General features: G+C 34.8%; 2 protein-coding genes across 5 annotated transcripts in view; one reads left to right on the forward strand and one right to left on the reverse strand.

Moving 5' to 3' along the window:
- The first annotated feature begins 467 nt into the window (after window positions 1-467).
- Window positions 468-15470, forward strand: LOC110102265 (SAC3 family protein C). 2 transcript variants are annotated; one of them, XM_020830527.2, is made up of 9 exons: window positions 468-794; window positions 1090-1190; window positions 3701-3922; window positions 8386-8610; window positions 8718-8803; window positions 9650-9746; window positions 10402-10494; window positions 10649-10803; window positions 15359-15470. In XM_020830527.2, exons 1-9 carry the CDS (start codon window positions 602-604, stop codon window positions 15429-15431), a joined length of 1245 nt encoding a protein of 414 aa, XP_020686186.1. In that variant the 5' UTR covers window positions 468-601; the 3' UTR covers window positions 15432-15470. The 2 variants fall into 2 exon arrangements, with proteins under 2 accessions (XP_020686186.1, XP_020686187.1); XM_020830528.2 differs by lacking the exon at window positions 3701-3922.
- A 2310-nt stretch (window positions 15471-17780) lies between these two features.
- Window positions 17781-26196, reverse strand: part of LOC110102257 (tyrosine-specific transport protein) — a 39761-nt gene continuing 31345 nt past the window's right edge. The window contains exons 9-14 of one of the 3 annotated variants that reach the window (XM_020830508.2): window positions 25680-25781; window positions 25563-25615; window positions 19710-19860; window positions 19507-19591; window positions 18412-18540; window positions 17781-18151 (exon numbers count right to left, since the gene is read on the reverse strand). In XM_020830508.2, the coding sequence (XP_020686167.1) occupies window positions 17970-18151; window positions 18412-18540; window positions 19507-19591; window positions 19710-19860; window positions 25563-25615; window positions 25680-25781 (702 nt within the window). In that variant the 3' untranslated portion in view covers window positions 17781-17969. Of the gene's footprint in view, window positions 18152-18411; window positions 18541-19506; window positions 19592-19709; window positions 19861-22506; window positions 22560-25562; window positions 25616-25679; window positions 25782-26196 lie in introns of all 3 variants that reach the window. The other 2 variants (XM_020830507.2, XM_028698425.1) reach the window with 2 other exon arrangements.

Below are 26196 nucleotides of genomic sequence, written 5' to 3' on the forward strand. Positions count from 1 at the left end.
CACATATAATATATATGGGTGGATAAATTATTCTGTGTGGAGTTCGGACGGAAAGAACCGTCATAACTTTGAGTTTACATACTGTGTACACATAAATATTTGATACACATTGTATATAAATATGTACATAGTGTGTACGCTTATATGTCCGAATAATTTTTCTCATCCGGACTCCGCACAGAATAATTTACCATATGGGTGACTCTAACTAAAAAGTTTTTAGATCTCGTTTGCTTTGGAGTTTTTTTTTTCTTTTCTGTTTAGAAATAAAGAAATTATTTTTTGATCGCTGCTTGGATGAAACACTTCTACAGAAAATCTTTTTAAGAAATTTTATTTTTTTTAGAATTTTAAAAAGTTTTTTTAATATTTAATTATATATTAGAAAACTACATTTTCTTAATTAATATTTTTAAAACTATCTTTTATAAACGAAGAGGAAGAACCAAACAAAAGTCCAACCAGCGTTTTAGCTTTCATGTTATTCTATAATTAATTTCGTCTTGATATGAAATGAGATTCTGAGAATATCATGGGGGTGGTTCAGCTGTTCGACTTGGTCTGAAAGAGAAATCCGTAGAATCTTACAGGAAAGACGAGGATGGAGAGTAGCACAAGGGTCGGAAAATCAGGGTTTCGGCGAGCGCAGACTGTCCGACCGCATCCTGTATCGGCCCGCAGCAGGGTGATCTTCGAGAACAGCTCGTCGACCCGCGACTCGGATCCCAATTACGAGTCACGGGAGTTATTGATTTCCTCGAACTTGGTTGGAACGTGCCCCGACATGTGCCCAGGTTCACAAAATATTATCCATCATCAGGATCTGTTTTGTTTTTTTTTTCTTTGTAGTTTTTGGCCATGCAGAGTGAATGTATGAAGAAGTTGTATTTAGTCCTTTTGGTAATACTTTTTCATATGAAGTCATACTTTCAAATGGATAAATGCAAAGCATTTTGCGGAACAATTAACGGCCTGAAATGAAAAAATCTAAAGTTTGAGGATTCCAAAACAAAGTTCACTATCGTGTTATACACTGCGCGCGGTTTGTTTGCAGGATTCAGATTAATCTGTTATTTATATTCGTTTCAGCAAAGGAAAGGATCCAGCGTGAAAGACTCAGAGACTTGGCGGTGTTTGAGAGGCTTAATGGAAATCCTGTAAAAACTTCTCCCAGCCTTGCTGTAAAAAAGGTAAATTTTTTACTTGAGCATGAATTTTCTTATTCAGCAATCACAAAGAATTTCTTTTAGTAAGAGAAACTCAAGTTTTATAATGTATTTTTATTATGTTTACAATTCCAAAACTGTATATTTTATGCTCATCTCATATATAAATTACTTATCCTGTTTGGCACTATATATTGTTTAGAGGCTTCGTTAATTGTAAATGATTTCTGGTGTAAATTGAGGATATTTTAGGTAAGAAGTAAAAATAATGGCTTCTATCAGTAGCTACATTTGTAATCTTTCATCTGAGTTGAAATTGAAACTAACTTATGATTAAACTGACTCCCATCCAATCACACACCATATTAAGTTGAAGAAGAAAATGACTTCTTATCATACTTGATGAACTCACTTCTTGATGAAACAAGGATTTAAATTAATGATTTTAAAATAGGCATCTTTCATCATACAAATATTCATTGACATATTTACATTTTCATAGAATTAAATCAGTATAGGTACTGGATTCAGAGAGAGATTTGATGAAGAAACAACGAGTTACACAAAGTGAGGGAATCATATAGTGAAAGGGGAGGTGAAGAGGCTTGCTGAGTGGCACGGATGAACTAATTAGAGAAAAACATTGAGAGACAGTGACAAAGTCATCAACTTTGATTCCTGCATACCATGAACTCAAGATTTTGTACAGGTTTCTTACGTTGCTTTTATCTTGTTTTACTATGTGTTTAAAATTTGAGGACAAGGTCGATGAAGGGGTTGGTAATCTTAGGAATTTGCTATGGATTATTTGATTAAATAAATGCATTGGATATGTCAATAGGTCTTTGTGAATCATTGAGTTCATAGATAGTTATGGCCTTATGGACATTTAGTGCTTAATAGGTAGTTTAAGGAGTCCTTCAGTGTCTTATATATATATATATATATACTCCTTTTGTTGTGATAATATTTTTTTCTTTCCAATCCCTAATATTGTAGTTGTTAGTGAGCTCGAGATTGCCATTTGTTGTTGTGATCCTCCTAAGATTGTAACAAATGTTTAATTTTGTGTGTTGGACAAGTGCCAATTTTTTTCTATCCAAAATAAGCATTGGATCATTTTAAAAGTAATAGCGCTTTATGTTAAGTAGTGTATGGATAAAGTGCAAAAATTGTGTATAGTGCAAATTGTTGTGAAGGAGAAGACAAATACTCTATGAAGCACAAGCTTTCACCAAGCGGTTATTTGGTTAGTAGTATTTTGAGTGTATTGCATTTGAGTATAAGAATTTTAAGTTTTTGAGTATTTGATTGTGAGAAAAGTAATTAAAGTAATTTTTTGAAGATCAAAACTCCCATATAAATCTTTTTTGATGTATTATGAAATTGCCTTAATTGGGCAAATTTAGTATAGTGCGTCACGAAGATCTTCGCTTGCAATCTTTGCACTTGCAACATTTATGCATGCATGTCTCGACCTCATTGTGTCCCAACCATTGATGTATTCGCATGTGTCTTGGACCTAGTTATGCGAACTCGCCATAACCGCACCTCATCCTCCATTGCCACTACGCTTTTGTTTGAGGCGACACCGTTGTATCTCAGTCATCTATGACCCCTAATTGCGCCTGCTATATCGTCACCACGACCCTAACTTTGCCTACCTTCATTAATAAGCCCTTGACCATTTTTCTCCTAATTATGTGCCTTTCCTACAAAAATAATTTTAAAGAATTAAAATTTTTGTACACTTTATAACAATCCATATGCCAAAAAAACAATATTATGAATTTTTTTTTTAAAGAACAAAATATCAAGTATTTTAAATGCATTCAGTTTATGTTACACAGAATGTACACTTGAATTCTAAATACTTGCAACCAAACAATGCTTAAGTTAATTATTTATAATATAAATTATTAAATATTGATAATAAGTATCATTAAATGAAAACAAGGTTTTAAAAACCGGATCAGAACATTCAGTCCGACCTTGAATCGATTATTAGGTCGGTTTATAACATAAAAAATATTTATTTTTTAGTTAATGATAATAATAATTTAATTATTTATTCACTATAAAAATATTTTTATCTATTTATTAATGAAAAATTATTTAACATAAATAATTTATAAGCCCATGATTATATTTCTTGCACTAAGCCATCTCGTTTGGTTGTTTGACTTTAGATTAGTTGAGTATCTGGTAAGCTTTGTATACGGTCTTTTAGAAGGGTGCCTTCACTTTCACACTATGTCTAATCGCTAATTAATTAACACGAAATTGCTCTATAACTTACTACTGACTTAATCATAACAAGTTAAATCTTACTGTATATATCATTCAAGCTGGTCGTTTTTTTTCCATAATCGTATAGATTTGCTGTTGCTTGGAAATATTTGTAGTGTTACCTTATCATATTCCTATATACTTATAGTAGACACCACATGTATTTTGTCATCATCATCATCTTCATTGATTGCTGTTAGCTCTTCATATCACCCTGTACTTTCTGACCCCTCAGTCTGCACTAGTTTTGCAGGACTTTGTCTAGCAATGAAGTTCATTCATCAGATCTACGCCCTACTCTAGTATTGCAGAACACACTAAAATATCTTCTCAGCTTAATGGATTCTTCAGAGCATCCATTTGAAGTTGTTCATGATTTTGTATTTGATAGGACAAGGTCTATACGGCAAGATCTGAGCATGCAGAACATCATCAATGAAGAGGCAATAGAAATGTATGAGGAAATGGTATTACTTTTTTCTTTGGCATCTTTCCTCATTCGTGCTTGCAAACTTGCAAACTTAATATGGTTCGTATGTAATTGGACGTGGGGAAATCCTTACAGACCAATTGAACTGCCAATTCGGAGCCCAAGAAGCATGTTTCAGTGCAAGATTGGTGGAAAGTTAATATATGCCCCACTCACCCTCTATATTCTATCATATTTGAGAATCGATTTGGGTTCTGACTTTTGGGCTGAGTACTAGTACTAGTATATTTCAATATTTTAGCAGTGTGAATTTAACTTTTAACCTTTAAAAAGATGGATTTGAAATTTGTTAGAATTCAGCCCAAAAGAAAAACCAAGGTTGAGTATAAATTTTCTTGGTTCGAGCCATAGATGGATTTGAAATTTGTTGAAAATGAAACCATATAGCCATGGACTTTGACTTTGCATGATTTATGATAAGGTTACATTGTTAGAATTTTGAATTATTTTGAGATGAAACTAGAAAGCTTTTGAATAGTGACTTAGAGGTAATGTTGAATGTTATACGTATCAACTTTAGTTTCTTCCTTTCATTATTCACATCATCTTTAAAACATTTAACTTTTACTTTTAGGTAGTAAGAAACTTTAAATTTGTTGAAAGAAAGGCCAGGAAACTTTTGAAGAGTGATATCTTTTGCATGATTTACAGAAGCTTTGGTTGAGTGGAATTTCATGATTCGTGAGAGGTTTTGTGTGGAACTTGTAATATCATCAAGAGACATGATAAATATAATTAAACGGTTAAACCGGTTTTCAAGAAAATTTCAAATTCTTTGCCTATGCTACCTTTTTAAATCCATTTAAATTTAGAATGAAATATTTCATCCAATTTAATTTGAAATTTAAATAAGCTATGAATTATGAAGTTACAAAAAATAAGAGTATATTCTAGGTAACTATTTTAAATTCAAATGGTTTTGAATTTATTCATGAATTTAGTTACCTAAAATATGGAATGCTAATTTAGGCAAGGTTTAATGGCAAGTCGAGTGGGGCCGGCGGTTTAGCCAAGTATGGCCGGTGACTAGGGGTGAGAGAGGGAGGGAATTAAGGAGGCTTTAATGCTTTCTTAATTTTGGGAATTGGATTTAGAATGAATTAAGTCATCCTAATTAATTCAAAATCCAATGGGGGAAAAATTTGAAAACTTTCCTAAAATAGATTTTATAATTTAGGAAATAATTTGAATATCAAATTTGGGGAAATTTGAATTCAAAGACCAACTAAATTATGACAATCCAAAAATAGGAATTATCCAAAGTAGGCAATGGAGGATGGGAGAGGGTGAGGCCGGCGGCTTGAATGGGGTGGGTAAGGGGTCGACGGCAAGGTGGAGATGGAGACGATGTGATGGTGGGTGGAAGGAAACGACTAAGGAGAAGTAAGATTGTGAAGAAAGGTGGGAGATAGGTTAAGTGAAATCAAAGATATGAAATCACGAACCCGGCCATCTCCAAGGTTGGTGGGTGATGCGTCAATCTCCCTCTTCAAGGGATCTCTCTCCGATCTCTTAAGCTCTCTCAAGAACTCAAAGCAAGAAGACAAAATTCTCAAATAATCATTCATTCATTAATTTTCAAAGAGAGCATAGGGGCTATAAATAGCCTCGTACATAAGACTCAAAATAAAAAGACCACAATGCCCTCATGGCTTACATACGACATCCCTTTAAGTAAGGGGTAAAAATGGAAAAACAATTACAACATAAATAATGATAAAAGACAAATAACATAATAAAAGAAATACATGAAATAACTCAAAATACATTGATGCGATCGTGGCCGTAGATCGACGGCCACGCCTCTGATATATGATTCATGCTCTGATGTCCCCATCATTCTCCCGGGGTGGGAGAAAGCTCGACTCCGTCGAGTGTCTCTGATGCTCTCGTAGATCTCCAATGCACCGGGATCAAACTTCTGCAGCGCCTTGCAATCCAGCCATGTATCCTCTGACTTAGGCTTTCCTTTCCACCTGATCAAATACCTCCATCGTCCCCCTTCTCTCGTGGAGATGATGTCATCACTAAGAATAGAATCCACCTTTTCTGCCATGGGTGATTTAGGAATATCTGGGGGTGGGGGTAGGTTTAGGTTCTCACATGGTGGGGTCACACACGGCTGCTGTATGAGTGGATATGGTGTGTTGAAGTCACGATCTTCATATGCAACTAGATCTTTTATGTTAAAGGAGGGATTGGAGTTGAATTTTGTGGGCAGAACTATTACATAAGAATTATCATGAAATTTCTTAGTTATTTTGAACAGTCCAGCACTCTTAACATACAGCTCCTTAATTGTTCCCTGCAAGAACCGTTCCCTGCGTGAACTGTTACGGACGAATCCATGCCATCACGGAGTCACCAACCTCAAAAGTTTTAAATTTTCGTTTCAGATCGGCATATAGTTTGTAATCGTTGTTGCCCTTATGAATTTGTCGTGCAATTCCTTTATAAAACCCATGCATATTAGATGAAAATGATGATGCAGACTAAAAAAACCTATACTTAGAACACATGGGCATAAGGTCTAGTGGCGGTCTAGGTTTGAACCCATAAACAAGTTTAGAAGGATTTAAACCAAGGGTACAAGTCACCGAATCATGGTCGTCGAGTCTAACTGGTATGCGATCGGATAGGGAGGCTCTAGGGGCTAGATCTAGAACATATGAAATGCCTCTAATAAATAGCCAGGGACGACTTAGAGGGATTTGTCCAACACTCATAATCAACACATCACACCAAACATTCTCCTTATAGTCAGCGAAGGAGATAGGTATGAAGCTACGTTCCTTTACCTCCGAGGCAGTGGTGTTGACCCAAGCTACCTTATAGGGGTTGGGGTGGGGAACGGCAGACTGGCCAAGCTTAGACACCATGCTGGAGGAGACAACATTGATGCAGCTGCCACTATCCACGACGACTTTACAGTTCTTATCCTTGATTTTAGTGTAGGTGTGAAAGATCATAGTCTTACGCCAGTCGTCGGTGGTAACGGGTTGTGACAGTGCACATCTCACCACGCAGGTGGGAGAAGTGTCAATTTTTTGGATGTATTGGATGACAGCAGTGTCGTCATCCTCCTCAAAGAATTCACCATCATTGTCCACTTGGTGAATCAGGTCGATTTTGGGATTGAATTCCGCTTGAGTGATCTCCTCGATTATCGTGACTTTATAGGGACTAGAGTATATTCTAGATAACTATTTTAAATTCAAATGAATTTGAGTATATTCTAGGTATATTCTTAATCCAATTTAAAATAGTTACCTAGAATATACTCTTAATTTTGGTAACTTCCTAATTCATAGCTTATTTAAATTTCAAATTAAATTGGATGAAATCTTTCATTCCAAATTTAATTTCTTAATTTAATAAAGCATTGAATGCCTTCACAATTCCCTCCTCATACTCCCTATGCCGCCGGCTCCATAGAGATTTCCTTTGAAATTGTTTCCTGAAATCACTACACCCCTTTTGGAAACAATTCAAAACTCCTCCTTTTCTTTTGGCTGAAATTCCTCTTGTTCTCTTCCAAAATCACTCCTCCCAAGTGGGAATTAAATCTCAAGTTCTCCTCCTCTGCTGGCCGAAAATCCCCAAGGCTTTGGTGTTGTTTTTCCTCCACAAATCCCTCCCAAACTCTATCCCACGTTGAACTTCCTGCTCCCTAATGCTGCTGCCAGAAAATTCCTGCAATAGTTCTTGGATTCTCCTCAGCCAGAGGTTTCAAAACTACTGCCTTGAGAGGACAGCTTGCTGTCCAATAGTTCCTGCCGGCTTCTTTCACCGTAGCACCATGGGGGAAGGTTCTCCTTACTGTCCAGCACTTCCCAACGTCAAAACAGCGACTTCTCGCATGGATGGCTGACCCGGAAACAGAATACGGCTTCTCCTACGACAAACTTCTTCAACATTTCGACTACTTGTTTCCGGACTTTGACTAAGGTGAACTTATCCCCCTCTTCAATTAGCTTTCTAATCCCCTAATCTTGTAGGTGATGACGAATCACAAAGAGCCGAGTTTCGCCTTATGCCTAAGCTTAGTAAACATAGGATTGAGTGCACTTTCTATGCTTCTAATCTAATTGTTAGAATAGGGATTTTGTTGAAAGCTATTTACCATGCATGTTATTAAATTTCTAACTTGTTTTGATTCTCCAAGTGCTTGGCATGTGGCTTAGCCTAAACGTAGGCACCCCTCTTTTGTTTTTTATTGTCGTTTTGATTGCTAATAGTTTTAATCTTACGTGCTTATTAAAGAAATCGTGCAATTCTTAACGCATCCATTTAATAAACATTTTAGTCCTGCATCAGAAATATTATATCTTTATTTTCCTATTCGTAACTTGCAGTAATATAGTTTTAGTTGAAGGTCCTTTGACTGAACTTGCTTTTTAAATTACTATAATATTTACTACATCTATCACGTGTTCGCAGGTCAAATTTCATATTATATCCCACCAGAAGCTTGCAAAACGTCGTAGTGGGCCAGATGATTCTTCTTCCTTGCATTATCTTAACATGGAGCAGCTTACAAAATGCCTTCTGTCACTCTATGAAGTTTATGATATTAATAGAAGGCTACAATTCATAAACAAGCATGAAATGGAGTTTCATTCATTTTATATACTCCTTCATATTGGTTATAAGATCCCAATAATGGTTAATCCCTGGCTTAGCAAATTCTGCTGTGAAGAAAACTTTCATGATACCTTTATGGTTGATTTCATTAAGTGAATGTCTGATATTAGCCATACAATTATGTGCAGAAGGATTCACTTTCTTTATGGTTTCGCCATCTATCTTCCCCAATTCTCCACTCCAAAGAAATGCGTTTTGCTAGGACTTTATTAAGGTACTTCTCAGTGCATTCATATTATATCAGGACCCTGCAGTATGATTTTTATCAAGCTTTTTATGTGATGAAACCTGCAGGGTGAGATTGTATTTCTTGTTCCTTTGTAAGTTAGACCGTAATGCAAATACAAATGACATCTGATCATCATCATTATAGTTGTCCTCTTCATCCTTTGCCTTATCCCAAATTTTTTGTGCAGTCCTTTGGAATCCTCTCTTTACCATTCATGCTTAGTGTTGCATGTGGCCTTTACTCCCATTTTGTACAAATCTTTTTTGCATAATTTTTAGCCATTTTATTTTTGGTATGGTATATACCTTTTCCTTCATATTCCTTTCACCCTAATTCTATATCCGTACTTATTGATGCATCTTTATTTTCTATTGTACATGTCTACATCGTGCTAGATTTTTTATCTTTTTCTGTAATATAGTCTCTTATATGTGTCACTCCTGTAATTTCTCTATATTTATTATTTCGCTCTTTTTCCTTAGGTTATCACCCACTCATGTTAAATCATTTATGCCAAAATCAACTATATTCTGGGTCGCTCATTCCTTCAATCACGTTTACTTAAGTTAATTCCTCTCTCTCTCTCTCTCTCTCTCTCTCCCCCCCCCCCCCCCCCCCCCCCCCCCCCCCCCTCTATATTTATTATTTCTTTTTTTTTAGCTTATCACCCACTCATTTTAAATCATGTATTGGCACAATCAACTTTGTTCTGGGTCTCATTCCTTCAATCACCCACTCATTTTTTTTCTTAGCAATGATAGAGAAAGATATAAACATCAACTCCTGTAAACGTTTTATATTTCTGAGAACTCTCACTTCTACTTACGCCAGGTACTTTCGGATGGGGGATTATAAACGCTTCTTTGGTATTTTAAAAACGGAAGCATCCCAACTGCAGTTGTGCCTTATAGAACCCTTCCTCAATGAGGTTATCTTTGAAAATTTTCTCAGTTTGTCTCTGCTCATGTAGATGGTTCAACTGAACGTATGTTTTCAACAGGGCACTTTAAAGCATGCTTCTATTGCTACTTACATTTTGATCACATGTTTTAAATGTATTCATGTTTATTATTGATATTGCGTATGTTATTTAATTTCCTTAGTACCTGGTGCAATTTATCTTTGGTGTCGAAGTGAGTATTATTTAGTATATATACATATATACAAGTTGTCAGCGCTTTAGTTAACAAAAGTGTTACTTTGTTTTTGCTCTTTGTGCGTTGAAGCAAAAAATGGTTCCTTCACTTAGCATTGCGCTTTGTAAATACTGTTTGAAAGACATATCTACTCACATCATACATCAGACCATAAATAAAAATTTATATGACAAATGATATCAGAGCTGCAGTGCTTCACAAAAATTATAATCAACATTTAAGATTCTTTAGACCAACCTAAATAAATTTAAATATTTTAAAAAGCATCCAAGTTCTTTTCATTTTTTCTTGCCCATCCTAAATTTTCTTATAATTTTTGGACCTCGTGTTTGCAATCAATGCAAAATTGTCTTAATTTCTTTGTTTTGGATTAGTTGATTAAGCTGAACTTAGTTGACTAATTGTGAGCTCTACCACTCCTTGAAGGCTCGTGTGCAAGCAATATCATGCATTAATCACAGTGGTTACAAGCTTCAACCTTATCCTTTAGAACATCTGTCTGAAGTGCTGATGATCAAGGTATTGATTACCCCTTGATGTTATCTTTAGCGTGATTCTTTTTAATATCTTATTTCTAACTTAAATTGGCTAGACACTGCCTAGTGTTTTGTGCATGATGACATATGGCATTTGCTGTGCTGGTGAATTGATGTTAGACAACTGACTTTTTCAGGAGCAGGAGCTTGAGTCCTTGTGTTTTGAATGTGGCTTGGAAGTAATCACAGATGAGTTAGGGTGCAAGCTCTTACCCGTCAAACAATCTAGTTTTCATCATCCTAAATCGGACTTAGAAAGCTATGGCCTTACAAGTTCCGATAAGTTTCACAGGTACCGATCCCTTATGGATTCACAGTTGCTTATGTTTCAAGTTTATGGCACCACTTTTCTTTGAGCCTTTTCATGGTGGTGTGAATTTTTTGGTTTTAAGTTGCATTCAGAACTTGGAAATGGTACCATTGAAAGAGATGCAATTTGATAGATTGATAGATTCTTTGGCCACTTTGGTCGTTTGGCACAAAATAACTTTTAACTACTTACAAGATCCTAATTGCTCTTATTAATGACTTGATCGCCCAAAGTCACAATCCCCTCACTAGTTCTATTGCTACTAAAATTACACTCTATATATTCAGTTTTAGATCTACTCAAGCGAAAACCTTTAGCATCTAAAGTTGATCTCCATAATTCAAGTTTACCTTCAACTCCCTCTCTAGTCTTATCAACAAGAAGAATATCATCAGCAAAAAGCATACACTAAGATACATCATCTTGCAAATGTCTAGTGAGAACATCCATGACTAAAGCAAAAAGATATGGAATTAAGGCTGATTCTTGATGTAATCCAACCGAAATAAGAAAATACTTGGTCAAACCACCTTGTGTTTGAACACAAGTAATAGCTCATGCATACATATCTTTAATGATTTGAATATAAGCATTATTAACTCCTTTCTTTTCAAGAACTCTCCATAACACTTCTCTTGGAACTTTATCGTATGCTTTCTCTAAATCAATAAATATCATGTGTAGAACTTCCTTATTCTCTCTATATTTCTCCATCAAACCTCTCAATAAACGTATGGCTTCCATAGTAGACCTACCCGGCATGAATACAAATTGATTTTGAGAAACATTAGATCAGGCCGCAACCTACGCTCAATAACTTGCTCCCATAGTTTTAAAGTATGATACATTAACTTAATTCCTCTATAATTCGCACACTCATGTGCATCACTTTATTCTTAAAAATAGGAAGTAACACACTCATTCTCTACTGATCTGACATCTTTTTAGTCTTCAAAATAGTATTAAAAAATTTAGTAAGCCAAGAAATTCCTTCATCTCTTAAGCATTTCCACATATCTATTGGAATATCATCATGTTCAACAGCTTTTCCACACTTCATTTTCTTTAAATCCTCTCTAACTTTGTGGTTTTACTTATATGCCGATAAAAATAAAAATCTTTTTTTTTTATTTAGGGTGATAAAGTCACTAAAGTCAATCATATTTTCAAATTATTTATTAAAAAGTTTAGCAAAATATCTCATCCACCTTTGTTGAATATCGTCTTCTAAGAAAAGTACTTTTTGATCTTCATCCTTAATACACTTCACTTGAACTAAATCCTTAGTACTCCTATCTCTTTACTTGACTAACTTATACATATATCTTTCTCACTCCTTAGTATCTAATATATTATATAAATCATTAAAAGCTAAGATTTTTGCATCGCAAATATCTTTCTTAGATTCCTTACGAGCCTTTTTATAGCTTTTCCAATTATCAAAATTTTTACATCTAAACTAATTTTTATAAGAATTTCTCTTATTTTTTATCTTTTCTTGCACATTTGGATTCCACCACCAATTATTTTTACTATTAGGAGCTTTTCCCTTCGAAACTGCAAGCATATCTTTTGCAATATCTTAATATCACAAGTCACCTTTTTTCACATAATATTGGCATTCTCATGCATAGAAAAAATCTTAAGATCTAAAATCTTACTCTAAAAAAATACTTTTGTTAATATTCTTTAAATGCCCCATCTAATCCTAGAAAATTATTTTACCTTTTTTTTAAACTCATTTTTCTTAAAGTCTAAAACTAAAAATCGATGTTGGGTATAGAAATTTTCACTCGGAATAACTTTACAATGTAATCTAAACGATCTAATTTTCTTATAAGAAAATAATCAATCTATGTTTTAATATATCCATTTTTATAAGTGATAAGATGCTCATCTTTTTTCTTAAATAATGTATTAGCCATTAAGAAATCATAAGCTAAAAATAATTTAATATAGTCTTACCCCCTTTATTTGTCGTTCCAAACTCATGGCCACCATGGATGTTTTTAAAATCATCTACCTCTCTACCAACATGTCCATTTAAATCTCCTTCAATAAAAACTTTCTTCAAGATGTATATTTTATATTAATTCTTCTAAGTCATTCCAAAATTTTAATTTTAAACTCATATCCAAAACTACTTGAGGAGCATAAACACTTATATTATTAACAATTTTAGCATCAACAATAAACTTTAAAGTTATAATTCTATCTCCAATTTTGTTAATTTTTATAACATTATCTTTCAAACTCTTATCTATAATCACACAAATACCATTTCTAATACGACTCCTACCCGAATACCATAGTTTATATCCTAAACTATTAATCTCTTTAGCTTTCTGTCCAATCTTTTTAGTTTCCTGAATGCACAAAATATTTATATTCCTGTGAATCATAATATCTATTAATTCCATTAATTTTTCTGTAAAGGAACCTATATTCCAAGTTCCTGCCCTAATTTTAGTTTTACTGAGAGCTTAAGGTAGAAGGAATTAGTGTCGGGTGGTGGGGTGTGTAACTACTTAAAGCTATCTTAATAGACAACTACTAGCTAAAATAGGATAAATTTCTTTTAAGTTAATACACACAACCTCCTAAGGGGAGCAAAAAATCCAAGCCTGGGCCACCTCTAATAGAGGTTGTATGACTCGCTATTCAGACAACTTTTAAACTGGTTCGTAAGACCTAACCCAAATCTAAACTAAGGGCAACTTCTAAGCGGAGCTGCAAGTCCCAACCCAAACCAAATCAACATATATCTAAGAGGAGGCAACCCACGGCTGCTAATCAGAGTTCCTGGATGCTAAAATCAATGCTTGTTAGTATTGGTAGACTGAAACCTACAATATACCAGGGATGATGGAACTATGAGATCTTGATCGGGTGTACCTTCATCCCCCACAACTAAAACTAGAACACTTGCATAATTATGCACTTCTTGCACATCTAAATATACTTTCATCATTAATCAAGGTGCTTTTCAACACATTAGAATGGGTAATTAATTATGAGAGCTTGTACTCATAGGAAGTGGAACCTTAGAACTAAATAAACCTTGATGCTAATCATTATTGGAAATCTGGTTAAATTAAAATCCAATCTACTTAGGAAAAAATGGGACCTTAGGCTTGCGAAAGTGGGGTTCATGCGTTAGTGCAACATTTCCACTTTCTTGAGGGTGAACACTCCCGCTTGCGCGTGGCCAGTTTAGTTCATCCGCTCGGCTCTCCTGCTAGTCCAGTTATGCTCGCCTGCTTCAGCATGAGGTTCGGTTCGGCTGAATCGAACCACCCGGTTCTTACACAAACATAAGTTGTCTTATGAAATTTTGACCCGGAACATATCTTAAAACTGCCCCAAGCTAGCATAGAGGATACAGTGTTAATTTTTAGAGCCCACGTTGAGCTCAAGCTACCTCACAAGTCATCTCGGCTCATTTATGTGGATGAGCACAAGCTAAAGAAGACACGGGTGTGATATAGGGAACATGAAGAGTTGGTTTGGCTTTGATACCCATTGATATAGATGTGAGCAGCAAGAGGGATCGGGCACTATGAAAGTAGCCCCAAGAGAGGAGCAAATGCCAAACAGAATAGTAGCCGGAGTCCTCCCGTGTATGAGATTTGGGAAATATCTTTGGTTCAATTCATTCAACAATGATCAATAACAAATCTTAAAGTTTAAATATGTGTATAAGAAGTGTCAGATTCTACCCAAGACAAGACCAATTATTTGAATTAAAATATAACGCTGTCTAATCTATTTGTAATCCTAATAATTCAAATATGCAATTATCTAAAAATATTTTAAAAAAAAGTAAATAAACAATCTTACATCCTAATTTAAATTAAGTAAATTTTAAAATTCTGAAAATAAATTTAAGCCTAATTCATTGTACTGCATTACACATTCTTTGCCTGCAAGGCCACAAGAATCATGCCACCTGATTAGGAGGAGCTCTATTTGTCGTACCTACGATGCAGGCCTCATTAAATTTACTTGGATTGTGCTGCACTTCAAACTTAGAGTAAGCTTTCGTTAAAATGGACATTCTTATCTTTTGGCTTCTATATCTAAAAGGACATTCTTGCTAAAATGTTGAGATCGTATATTGCAATATAGCTTTTGTTTGATATAGTTTTCTTACTCATTTTTAAAGCAGTTTTTTAATTAAAAAATTTTTTGTATTAAAAAACTACTTTAAAAAACATTATTGTAATAAAGTTGCCCCAAATAAAGTCATAGTCTTCATCATTGCTACGAAATATTTGTTGAAATTAAGATTTTATTTGGGACAGTTTTCTTATTTTATTTTTTAGTTTTTTGAACTAAAAAATTGTTTTAAGAAACAGTAAGAAAGCTGCTCCAAATGAAGCCTAAATCTTCTCTACTGAATGTTGAAAGATTAATAGCCTAAAGTCCTAGCAACTTTATAAAGTTTTTGGTTAATAATTATACCTCTAATTTTTGTAAATTTATCTCTTATTGTTTAAGTCCATCATAACTAACATTTTTCACCCATATCTTGCAGTTCGCTGCCAAGGCCGGACTCAAGCAGTAATTTGCAGGTAAATTCATCTCATGGTGGCAAAGCTTTCTTTTAGGACAATGCCAAAGGCTTGAAAAACTCAAGATGATGATTCTGAACTTATGATGTGTCCTGTAAACAAAAACCCAAATGCTTCCACCGTGCTAAAAATTGGAGAAAATATTATTGTTAATCAATTAAAATTTATATTTAAGTTTTGTTTGAGACTATTTTCTTATTATTTTTAAAAATAAAATTTTAATACATTTTTTTTTAAATTAAAAATTTTTATCCTAAAAAGATGCTTTAGAAAACAGTAACAAAACTGAATCACTAAATCCATCTCAACAAAAATCTGATTATTAGAAATTTCATAATGATCAGCTTCCAGTAAGAATGTATCTGGGGCTTATCATTTGAGCACAATTAGTTTATATTGAAGGCTGGAACTTCAATAAGCCTGCTGAGCTCTTGTATTGTTCTCCTTATTCAAGGGAAGCTAATTATTTGTGAATAAATAGAACGAACAATTATGCATTTATTTTATAGGATTACTGTTTCCATAGTTTTGAATAATTCAGTTGATGCTTATTTCTCAAACTGCTTAAGAGTTATGGATGGCTTTTTATGGCCTGCAACGCTTCAGAATCAGCTGTTTTTAAGTAGTTATTCATTAAAGATAAAGCTTCGTTTGGGAAGGCTTTTTTGATTACTTCTTAAAACAGTTTTTCAATAAAAAATTAAAATTTTTATACTATAAAGTTGCTTTAAGAAGCAACAAAAAAATTCTCCCAAACGAAATCTAAATATTTTTCTTGTTGAGTTCGCTTCAGTTTGTTTTGCGGCTCTGTGAATGTTAAGAAGCAAACTTGCTGATGACTTATTTGATTGCTTGAATTTTTATTTTTGGATTTTTGGGTCAATTATGTCAAACTAACATGCATAAATTTCGAACTCAAGACCTGATTGATAGCAGTAGCTAAAATTTTTAATCAACAGATCATAGCTCAATCAAGATGAGCTATGGGATTGCTTGAAATTTAATTTAGTTTTTATGACTAATCATTTAATTGGATGGATAGATACCAACATTGATTTCAAAGTTTAAACATTCTCTAATCTAGTATATATATTATATTTGGGATAGTTTTTAATCATTATTTTTAATAAATTTTTGTATTAAAAATTATTTTATAAAGTAATAAAAAAAGTTTAAAAAGAAAAAAATTTCTTTCAATAAGAAAAATTTAACATGCATTTATGAAACTTAGTAGATCAACAAGCATTGTAGCAAATAAAATGATACGATTCTTTTTAAAATAATGATTTTATTCGCATTGTAAGTATATGAAAATAAGATCATCAGATTTATGTGAGCTTCAAAAAAATTGAATAATGAGCTAAAATTTCAATTAAATCTATGATAAGGTTTAATCTAGCTTAACATTTGAATTGATTTGTAATTAAGGACAAGCTAAACTTTAGCCAAATTGACTTGCAAGCTAAAATTTTTAGCTCATTTTAATCTTTTACCGTTGATCATTAAACAAAATAAAAATAGAGCCTATGCTCATTCATGACATAGATCATATTTGCAATCTTAAAAATTAGTTATTTTTTGCGGCGGCAACGACCACCACACCTACGAGTAGCAATGATGATGTACAAAATAATAATGACAACGATTATCAACCGATATTGATGGTCGCGATCACTAGCGATAGCATGATTGTTTTTTAAAAATACTTAAAAATCTAAAAATTATATTGAATGTCATTAAAAAATAACATAATTTATTTTAAAAATATACTAAACAAAACTAAATAAAAAATAAAAAAAAAATTAAAGTTTATCCCCAACAAACCCTAAATTAACATGAAAACAATCAATCTTAGCAAGAGAATAAGAAATTTAAAAATACAAAAGCAAAATGCCAAGGTACAACACCAAAACATTTATGTGATCCAACATCTAACTCAACTTACATCCACATCTAGCTATCGCCCCATATAGGATTCTCAAACATACAAAGTATGCCTTATGCCTTCCCAACATGTTAAAGTTTTGTTTGAGATAATTTCTTTACTGCTTCTTAAAACAGCTTTTCAGTACAAAATTAAAATTTTATATTAAAAAGTTGTTTTAATAAGAAGCAGTAAGAAAGTCATCCATAACGAAGCCTAATAATAGCTGCTAAGCTTTGTTTGAGACTACTTTATTATTATTTTTTAATAAAAAAATTTCTTGAATTAGAAAATTTTATATTAAAAATTTGCTTTAAAAACAATTAAAAAAAATGTCCCCAATGAGACCTTAGATTGCAATCAACAACAATAATGATTAAATGAGCAGATTCATAAGCTTCTAGTAATTGAAACTTATGCACTTAAAATAAAATTAAAAACAAAAAGCTAATTTACAGTAGTATCAAACAACTTGCAATAATTGTTTCCTTTGTTACGTATATAATGTTTAAGTAAGTTACTTGCAGAGAACACTTTGAGACTATACTGTAAGAGCATCCATAAGGAAGAAGATCATACTTTCATACAAAACTTTGCATAAATATCTGACAACATAATATGCCCCTTCTTCTCCACGATACTGACTATTATTACAGGTGCACAACATTCTCAAGCAACTCCCAAAATATAATAATCATGGCGAAACCAATGACAATGGTGAGTGTAATTTTCCCTCCAGGAACCAATGGTGGAACCATTGAGGAAGCTGAGGAACTTGAGTACCTCTCTGACCAAGACATGGCACCAGGAAGAACACCAAATAGCACAAGAACTGCCACAAAATCGAAAAAAAGTAGCAGCTAGAAGATTCTAAAGCACTAGTTATCAAGTTCATTTAGGCTTCATTTGGGACTGTTTTTTTACAACTTTAAGCAACTTTTGAGTACAAAAATTAAATTTTTATTTTTATATAAAAAAGTTGCTTTAAGAAGCGGGAAGAAAGCCGTCCCAAATGAGCCTTAGTTTGTTTTTGGTGCTAAATGGTTGAGTTTTGAATGACTAAATTGACTGTGATTGTTGAAGTATTCCTACCTCCATAAGTCCCTGCGAAGTCCAAGGCTTTGAAAAATATTTCTGGATCAAGCAATGATAAAATGAGAGGTGGCAACAAAGTCAGCAAGTATGGCAACGGCTTGTTCTGCCCAGCTGGTAGCTTAAGCACTGCAAATAACTCGAAGAAACTTAAGAAATGTCTTGCACATAACATTAGATGCAGAGTTTGTTTGGTTATTACCCTTTTTTAGATAATATTGATATTAAGGCTTTGTTAGGACGGCTTTCTTTCTATTTCTTAAAAAATTATAAAAAAAACTGTTTTAAAAAGCAGAAAGAAAACCATTTCAAACGAAGCCTAAGAGAGCATTGATATCTATCACTTTTTTGATGAAATTGCCCTCAAAGAGACATTGTTATTTTGATACCAATATTAGCTCATAGATATAGTGTGCTTGGTTAAATTTACTTACAGAATGTAATGCTATTTAGAATAATAAAAAATGATTATTATCTTTAGGTCATCGAGATGATGGCACTATAGATAGCATCCAAAGTAGTTATTATTTTGATTACTTAATCTTGCCTAAAGATCAAAGCCTTTAACATAACAACAACAACAACAATAACATCAAGCTTTTATCCCACTACATGGGGTTGGCTACATGAATTTTTTTTCTCCATTTTATCCAGTTAAGAGTCAAATTCTCATTTAGATCTAATAAAGAAATGTCGTTTCTAATACTTTCTAACCAAGTCTTTTTAGGTCTTCCTCTACCCTTCTTAACATAGGTTAAATCTAATACATTTACTCTCCTACCCAAGTCATCAGAAGGCCACCGTTTCATGTGACCAAACTATCTAAGGCGACTCTCTCTAATCTTATCAGCCATTGGAGCTACTACAACCTTTTCACATATATGCTCATTTCGTATCCCGTCTCTCTAATCTTATCAAAGCCTTTAACATAACATTCAAAAATAAAAATATGGGTGTATTTATCGAACTTTGATGCTACATCAATCTCTACCAATATTTTTGACACAATTGTTTTCACCGATGACAAAGAAAAGCAAGAGGAACAAATAGGGGGAAAGTACTTCATAGCACCACAAAAACACAGAAAACACTTACAGTCAGCAATGAAGTCTGTAAGCCCCAGAACAAATCCGATATAAGATGTGGCTATGGCAAGAAATGAGAACACCTCCACAATTGGCTACATTGCATTCATCGCATGAAGATTGATTAACTTAGAATGTTTAGCTCTTCACAGTAGCAGCCATAAATTTAAAGCAGTTTTAGGAAGTTTTCAGTTGTACAGGCGAGTGAATTACCCCAACCATCCCATTATTTGACCGCAGCTGCTCGAGGGGGTCAATGATATTTGCAGTGTTCATCTCAAAATTTGGAAGAACGCCAAGTATTACAGCATCCCAGATAATGAACAAAGCAAGGGGAACAGCTGTCCCGAAGACAATAGCAGACCTATGATATATAAAAAAATAAAAACAATAAATAAAAATAAAAAAGTAATATATATATATATATATAGTTAGTGAACAATGGTTGGATGGCATTGTTGGAAAGGCAGCATGGAATGGCATTTATACAATGCTATGGATATCATAATGTGCAACATTATGGTTCAAATGCAAAGAAACTTTGCAAGATATTTTGATATCAACTTAGGCTGGGAAATAGAAAACGGTCACAAATCCAGAAGAAACAAGCTACAAGGTAAATTGTAGGTATAAAAGACAAATTTCTTTTGTCATTTAGATGGGCATGCATGTATATATGTATGGTTGTGTGAATTGTAATTATGACTGTTAAATAACCAACGCATTACAAGCTTGTTTGATGCCATTTCCAATTTGTGGCATAGTTTGAGGCTTTGGTCATATTGGTAACCTTGCTACAAAACAGATTGACCAGATAGAAAAAATCAATAAAAATGAGAACTTTGCAACAATACCAATGCAAGCTTTATGATTTGCTACAACTACATGTATTGGAATATTAGCTGGTTCTTGTTTATTACAGGTTCAGCTAATATCCATTCAAAGATTACCAAGCCCTTCCAGAAGTTTTGAAATTTTTCGCCATGCTGACTAGTAGTATGAGGTTGTTTAGTACCATACTACCATTATTAATTTCCTTCTTGTTGCATGCCAGAATATTTGTGGCGGTGGAGATACATGGAGAATTTAATGTTATAGTTTTGCACAAAAATCCAATACATAAATAAGAGAGGTGCAAATATTGTAAGAGAACCCATATTTTTTATGCGAGAAACTAAAAAAAAGAGAAAAATTACCGGGCCTGACTCAGTTGAAATGATTCCATTAGTATTTTTTATTGAATACAAACAATGCCTTTTCTTGAGGGAAGAACTTGTGTTGGAAGAGCTATTTGGCAGAAAATCATCATAAATGGAGTTAGAAGTCAGGATTGATGTCCACGGCATGCATCGATCCTATAAGTGATAATGTATGTTGGCCTTATTAGCAATGGTAGGTGATGAAGCCAGTAGGTGTTGGAGTAGTCAGGTGATAATAGATAAAAGAGATTATAGGTCAGAAAACCATAGTTAGTGGGTGACGGTGACCGAAGGACCGTAGTCGGCGGGGTGACGGGAATGATCATAATAAGGCGACGAAGGACGGAAGAATGTACTCAGGGAGGGGGGTGTACTCAGCGGACGACGGTGGTCGGAAGGACCATAGTCAGGCGACGACGGTCATAAAATTGCAGTCGGCGAGTGACGGAGGTAGGAAGGATCATAGTCAGGCGACGATGGTTGGAGAAATGTAGTCAATCGACGGTGGTCGAAGGCTGTAGTCGGTGGGTGAAGGAGGTCCAATGACTGTAGTCAGTGAGTGATGGAGGTTGGAGGACCGTAGTCGGTAGGTGACAGAGGTACGAAGGACTAATTTGGCGGGCGATGAAGGTCGGAAAGACCATGGTGGTCAGTTGGTGAAGGCCCGACCGTGATGCTCTAGGATCCTTAGAGTCTAAGAGCTCTCTTGAATTTCAAGAGAGAGAGTTTAGGTTTCAGCTCCAAGCTCTCCCCCTCGTCATATAGATATTGTGGGCCTATTTATAGGAATTTTTAGAGGCATGCCCGTAAATATAGAGAGAATATAGAACACTCCATCAGATGTCCCATATTGATTCTCTTAATCATCAAGCATTTGTTCAACATTTATGTGCCTTAATTAGGTAGAAATTAAGAGATCTTGGGCTCGTTGGATTTTTCACGCCGAGCTGGCTTGATTCAACTATAAGCATGCCAAATTTAGAGGTCATTTAGTCATCCTCCTAATGTCCTAAAGCTTTCAATTACACTTCAAGCTCTTGATTTGGGCTCAAATTGAACCATTTTTTTGTGTCATTTGGTTCGTCTTGTCGAGACGTTCAGTTTGACTATAAGTTTGTTGAAATTGAAGTTTGGATGATCCTGAATTTAACTTTGGAACTTTATATTTCAAATATGCCTTTAGATTCGTGTTTGATCAAGACGATTTTCGATGATGTATCACTTCTAATATATGCCTTTATCAGAACCACAATGGCACACTGGGATTCTAAGTGCATTCATACAAATGTTTATCATCATTATTCATTAGACTTATCCAAATTATTTGGGGACTACTTTATGATTCTACTTACATAATTTTGCGGTACAAATATAACTGTATTCTCTCCTAAAAACCAAACAAGTTATTGTCTTATTGACCTACCAAGATGAAATGCAAATATTAGCTCCTACATAAACTTTAAGGAAATAAGAACCATTTCAAAATATTTTGTCCTTGAAATTTTAAAGCTCTTTCTCATCTCAGATTTAGAAACCACCATTCCACTAGATATTGCGTTTCACGGACACATTCATCTTAAATGCAAATATTATGCCAATTGGCAAGCATTTAAGCCATTCATGGCATTCAAGCTTAGCTTTTTTTTCTTCTTCATTATACTATAAATTTACAAATATAAAACTGATTTGGCTTAATGTTCACTGCTATTATAATGTGTTTGAGCGGCACTAATTATAATTAACTTGAAATCTAATATTTTGATATAAAGGGAAAACGATTAAAAACAAAACCAAATAACAGAATTTTGCACCTGACTTTTGATAGGTTTCCCTCAAGATTTGTGCAAAGAACTGGAACTACGTTCTGAAAATAACAAAGATAGTGTTACACATCCCAATGAAATAATAGAAATTCTACATCATTTACCTGATAGACAAACGACAGAGCAATTATAGGAACACTCCGCGGAACGGCCTCAACATTAGCCCGAAGAAGAGAATTCCATTGCAGGTCACCGCTTGCTACTCCCTATATGTAAACTTCGCTATTTAGTACTGAAAAAGTGTTGTTGCTTTTTGGTTACAAAATACTCATATAAACCTATGCAGTTCTACATTGTTATTGTAAGAAAACCACTAGATTTAAAAACATTGTCAATCTAAAAATCACTAAATTAGGCAGATGTGTTTTTATTAAATTTTTATGCCCTCTTGATTGAGGTTAATAATTTCTTTTATTTTCTTCTTCTTGTATGTCTAATATACTGTTAGACTGGTCCTGGAGGGACGGGTCTAGTTGGTCTAGAAGGGATGGGTCAAATTTTACACTAGGCGCAAGCCTGGTCTGTCTCAGGCTTTGTCCGCCCCCTTGGGGTAGGGTCCACACCATAATGAAGAGAGAGGGGCGGTTGGGAGGGAAATTAGAATTGAAGGGCTGTTTGGGAATTTTTCTTTAGTTTCTATGCTTTTAATATATTGTTCAACCTAGGGTTAGGGTTATGTTATGTTCTTATTGAATTAAGTTTTTCATAGGAGAGAAAGGAACTCTAGTGGGCGGCTAGCATTTGGGAGAGCCGAATCTTCCTCTACAATTGAAGATCCATTGTATCTTGTTTGTTTCTTCTTCTTATCATCAATTAAAAAATTTCTCTTGTGTGATTCCACCTAGATCTTCCTTGTTTACTATTTTGGGCCTGTTGAAATTCAATTTATGCCAAGGTTTTCTTCTATTTCAAGAATCGTTTCCTATCAAATTGGTATCAGATCACCTTCTTAGGCAGAAAAACAAGGTGTCTTCGTTGATTTTTGCTATTGGAACCTAGATCCAAGTTAATGGCAGCAAAGAAGATAGATGCGTTAGAAGGTGAGATAGAACAACGCAAGACCGGAGTAGAGGAAAAATAATCCGGGGTGGAGGGAAGACTCTCAACCATCGAGAATCGCTTTAGAAACTTTGAAGATATTATGAAAAAGATGCTTAAGATTGAGTCGAAATCTTTACTGGTGATTCCTAGGGTTGAACTGATGGGAAGGAAATTCAAGGGGACAATGATGAAGCGGAAAGTGTTTTCCAACAAGGACCGCCACGAGGGACTTTGTTGGTGAGAGGATCGATATATTCCGAAGGTAGGACAACAAGGAGGAGGGAGGCTGAACCCTTTGGGAGGAGACTACCCGGGCATGGAGAGAGGTGGATAGGAGGAAATCATGGTTGGGCAGAGCCATGGGGTCCAACTCAACCAAGGGAGGAAGTGAGGGAATCAAAACCACTACTACACGGGAGGAACCAACGTAGGGAGAAAGCATTAGGATATGGATGCAAGATCGAGAAAGCTAAAGATGTCGATCTTTGAAGGGGAAGATGCTCAGGGTTGGGTCTGCTGGGCGGAGCGTTACTTTGCTATCAATGGGCTGATGAAAGAGGAAAAACTCATGGCAGCGTGCCTATGCTTTGTGGGAAAAGCCCTAGCTTCGTTTCAGTGGAGGGAGGCTCGATATCAGATCTATTTATGGGGAAAATTTAAGGAGTGTTTGTTATAATATTTCCGAGTCATTTGGGAAGGAGACCTCTGAGAACAGTTATAAGCCTTAACTCAAGAAGGAGCAGTCATAGAGTATAGGGAGAATTTGAACTGCTGTTGAGAAGACTGAGAAGAATTTCTGCAGAAGAGTTGGAAGGGAATTTCCTGAAGGGGCTTAGGGAGGAAATACGAGCAGAGCTCAGGGTTCTGAGACCTAGAGGGCTTAGAGAGATGATGGAGCTTGCTCAGAGGGTGGTGGAGGAAAAATATCGTAGGGAGAAGATCAGCAGGAGCAACATCACGAGAAAAGCTTACAGGAGCACCTCTACAACCCTAGCACCGAGAACTCAGACATTGTCATTTTAGAGGGAAGCACCGAAGGAGAAGGCACAAGAGTTCGCCTTGGAGACAACTTCAAGCGCCTTATAAAAGCGGAGGCGCAAGATGGACGGGCAAAAGAGTTATGTTTTAGAGGTGATCATGGGAGAAGGAAGGCTCTCCAAAGCCATGGTATCTCTCAAAACCATGGTAAGGGTTATACAGGAAGTGGATAATGATTTTTTATGGAGCTACATAGTTTAGAGGAGATCAAATGAGAGGAAGAGAGGGGGGAGGGGATTCCCTCTTTCAGTATAGACGGTTACATAGCAGTTTAGTGAGGCTTTTTCAGCCACCTTAGGGGTTGCCACCACCAAGGGGACTTCAAATATGCCTTTAGATTCGTGTTTGATCAAGACGATTTTCGATGATGTATCACTTCTAATATATGCCTTTATCAGAACCACAATGGCACACTGGGATTCTAAGTGCATTCATACAAATGTTTATCATCATTATTCATTAGACTTATCCAAATTATTTGGGGACTACTTTATGATTCTACTTACATAATTTTGCGGTACAAATATAACTGTATTCTCTCCTAAAAACCAAACAAGTTATTGTCTTATTGACCTACCAAGATGAAATGCAAATATTAGCTCCTACATAAACTTTAAGGAAATAAGAACCATTTCAAAATATTTTGTCCTTGAAATTTTAAAGCTCTTTCTCATCTCAGATTTAGAAACCACCATTCCACTAGATATTGCGTTTCACGGACACATTCATCTTAAATGCAAATATTATGCCAATTGGCAAGCATTTAAGCCATTCATGGCATTCAAGCTTAGCTTTTTTTTCTTCTTCATTATACTATAAATTTACAAATATAAAACTGATTTGATTTAATGGTCACTTCTATTATAATGTGTTTGAGCGGCACTAATTATAATTAACTTGAAATCTAATATTTTCATATAAAGGGAAAAGGATTAAAAACAAAACCAAATAACAGAATTTTGCACCTGACTTTTGATAGGTTTCCCTCAAGATTTGTGCAAAGAACTGGAACTACGTTCTGAAAATAACAAAGATAGTGTTACACATACCCAATAAAAGAACAAAAATGCTACATCATTTACCTGATAGACAAACGACAGAGCAATTATAGGAACACTTCGTGGAACGGCCTCAACATTAGCCCGAAGAAGAGAATTCCATTGCAGGTCACCGCTTGCTACTCCCTATATGTAAATTTCACTATTTAGTCCTAAAAAAGTTTCCTTATTTTTTGGTTACAAAATACTCATATAAACTTATGCAGTTCTACATTGTTATTGTAAGAAAATTACTAGATTAGGGAGATGTGTTTTTATTACATTTTCATGCATCTTAATTGAGGATAATAATCTTTTTTATTTCCTTTCTTCTATCTAGTATACTATTAGACCGGTCACGAGGGACCGGCCATATTTTACTCCAAGCGCAAGCCTGGTTCGTCCCAGGCTTTGTCGACCCCCTTGGGGTGGGGTCCACGCCATAATGAAGAAAGTGTAGAGGGCGGTTGGGAGGGAAATTTAAATTGAAGGATTGTTTAGGAATTGGTTTGTATGCTTTTAATAGATTGTTCACCCACGGTTAGAGTCATATTATGTTTTT

The sequence above is a fragment of the Dendrobium catenatum genome, unplaced genomic scaffold (assembly GCF_001605985.2).
Source record: "Dendrobium catenatum unplaced genomic scaffold, ASM160598v2 fragScaff_scaffold_1083, whole genome shotgun sequence".
In the NCBI taxonomy this organism is placed as follows: Eukaryota; Viridiplantae; Streptophyta; class Magnoliopsida; order Asparagales; family Orchidaceae; genus Dendrobium; species Dendrobium catenatum.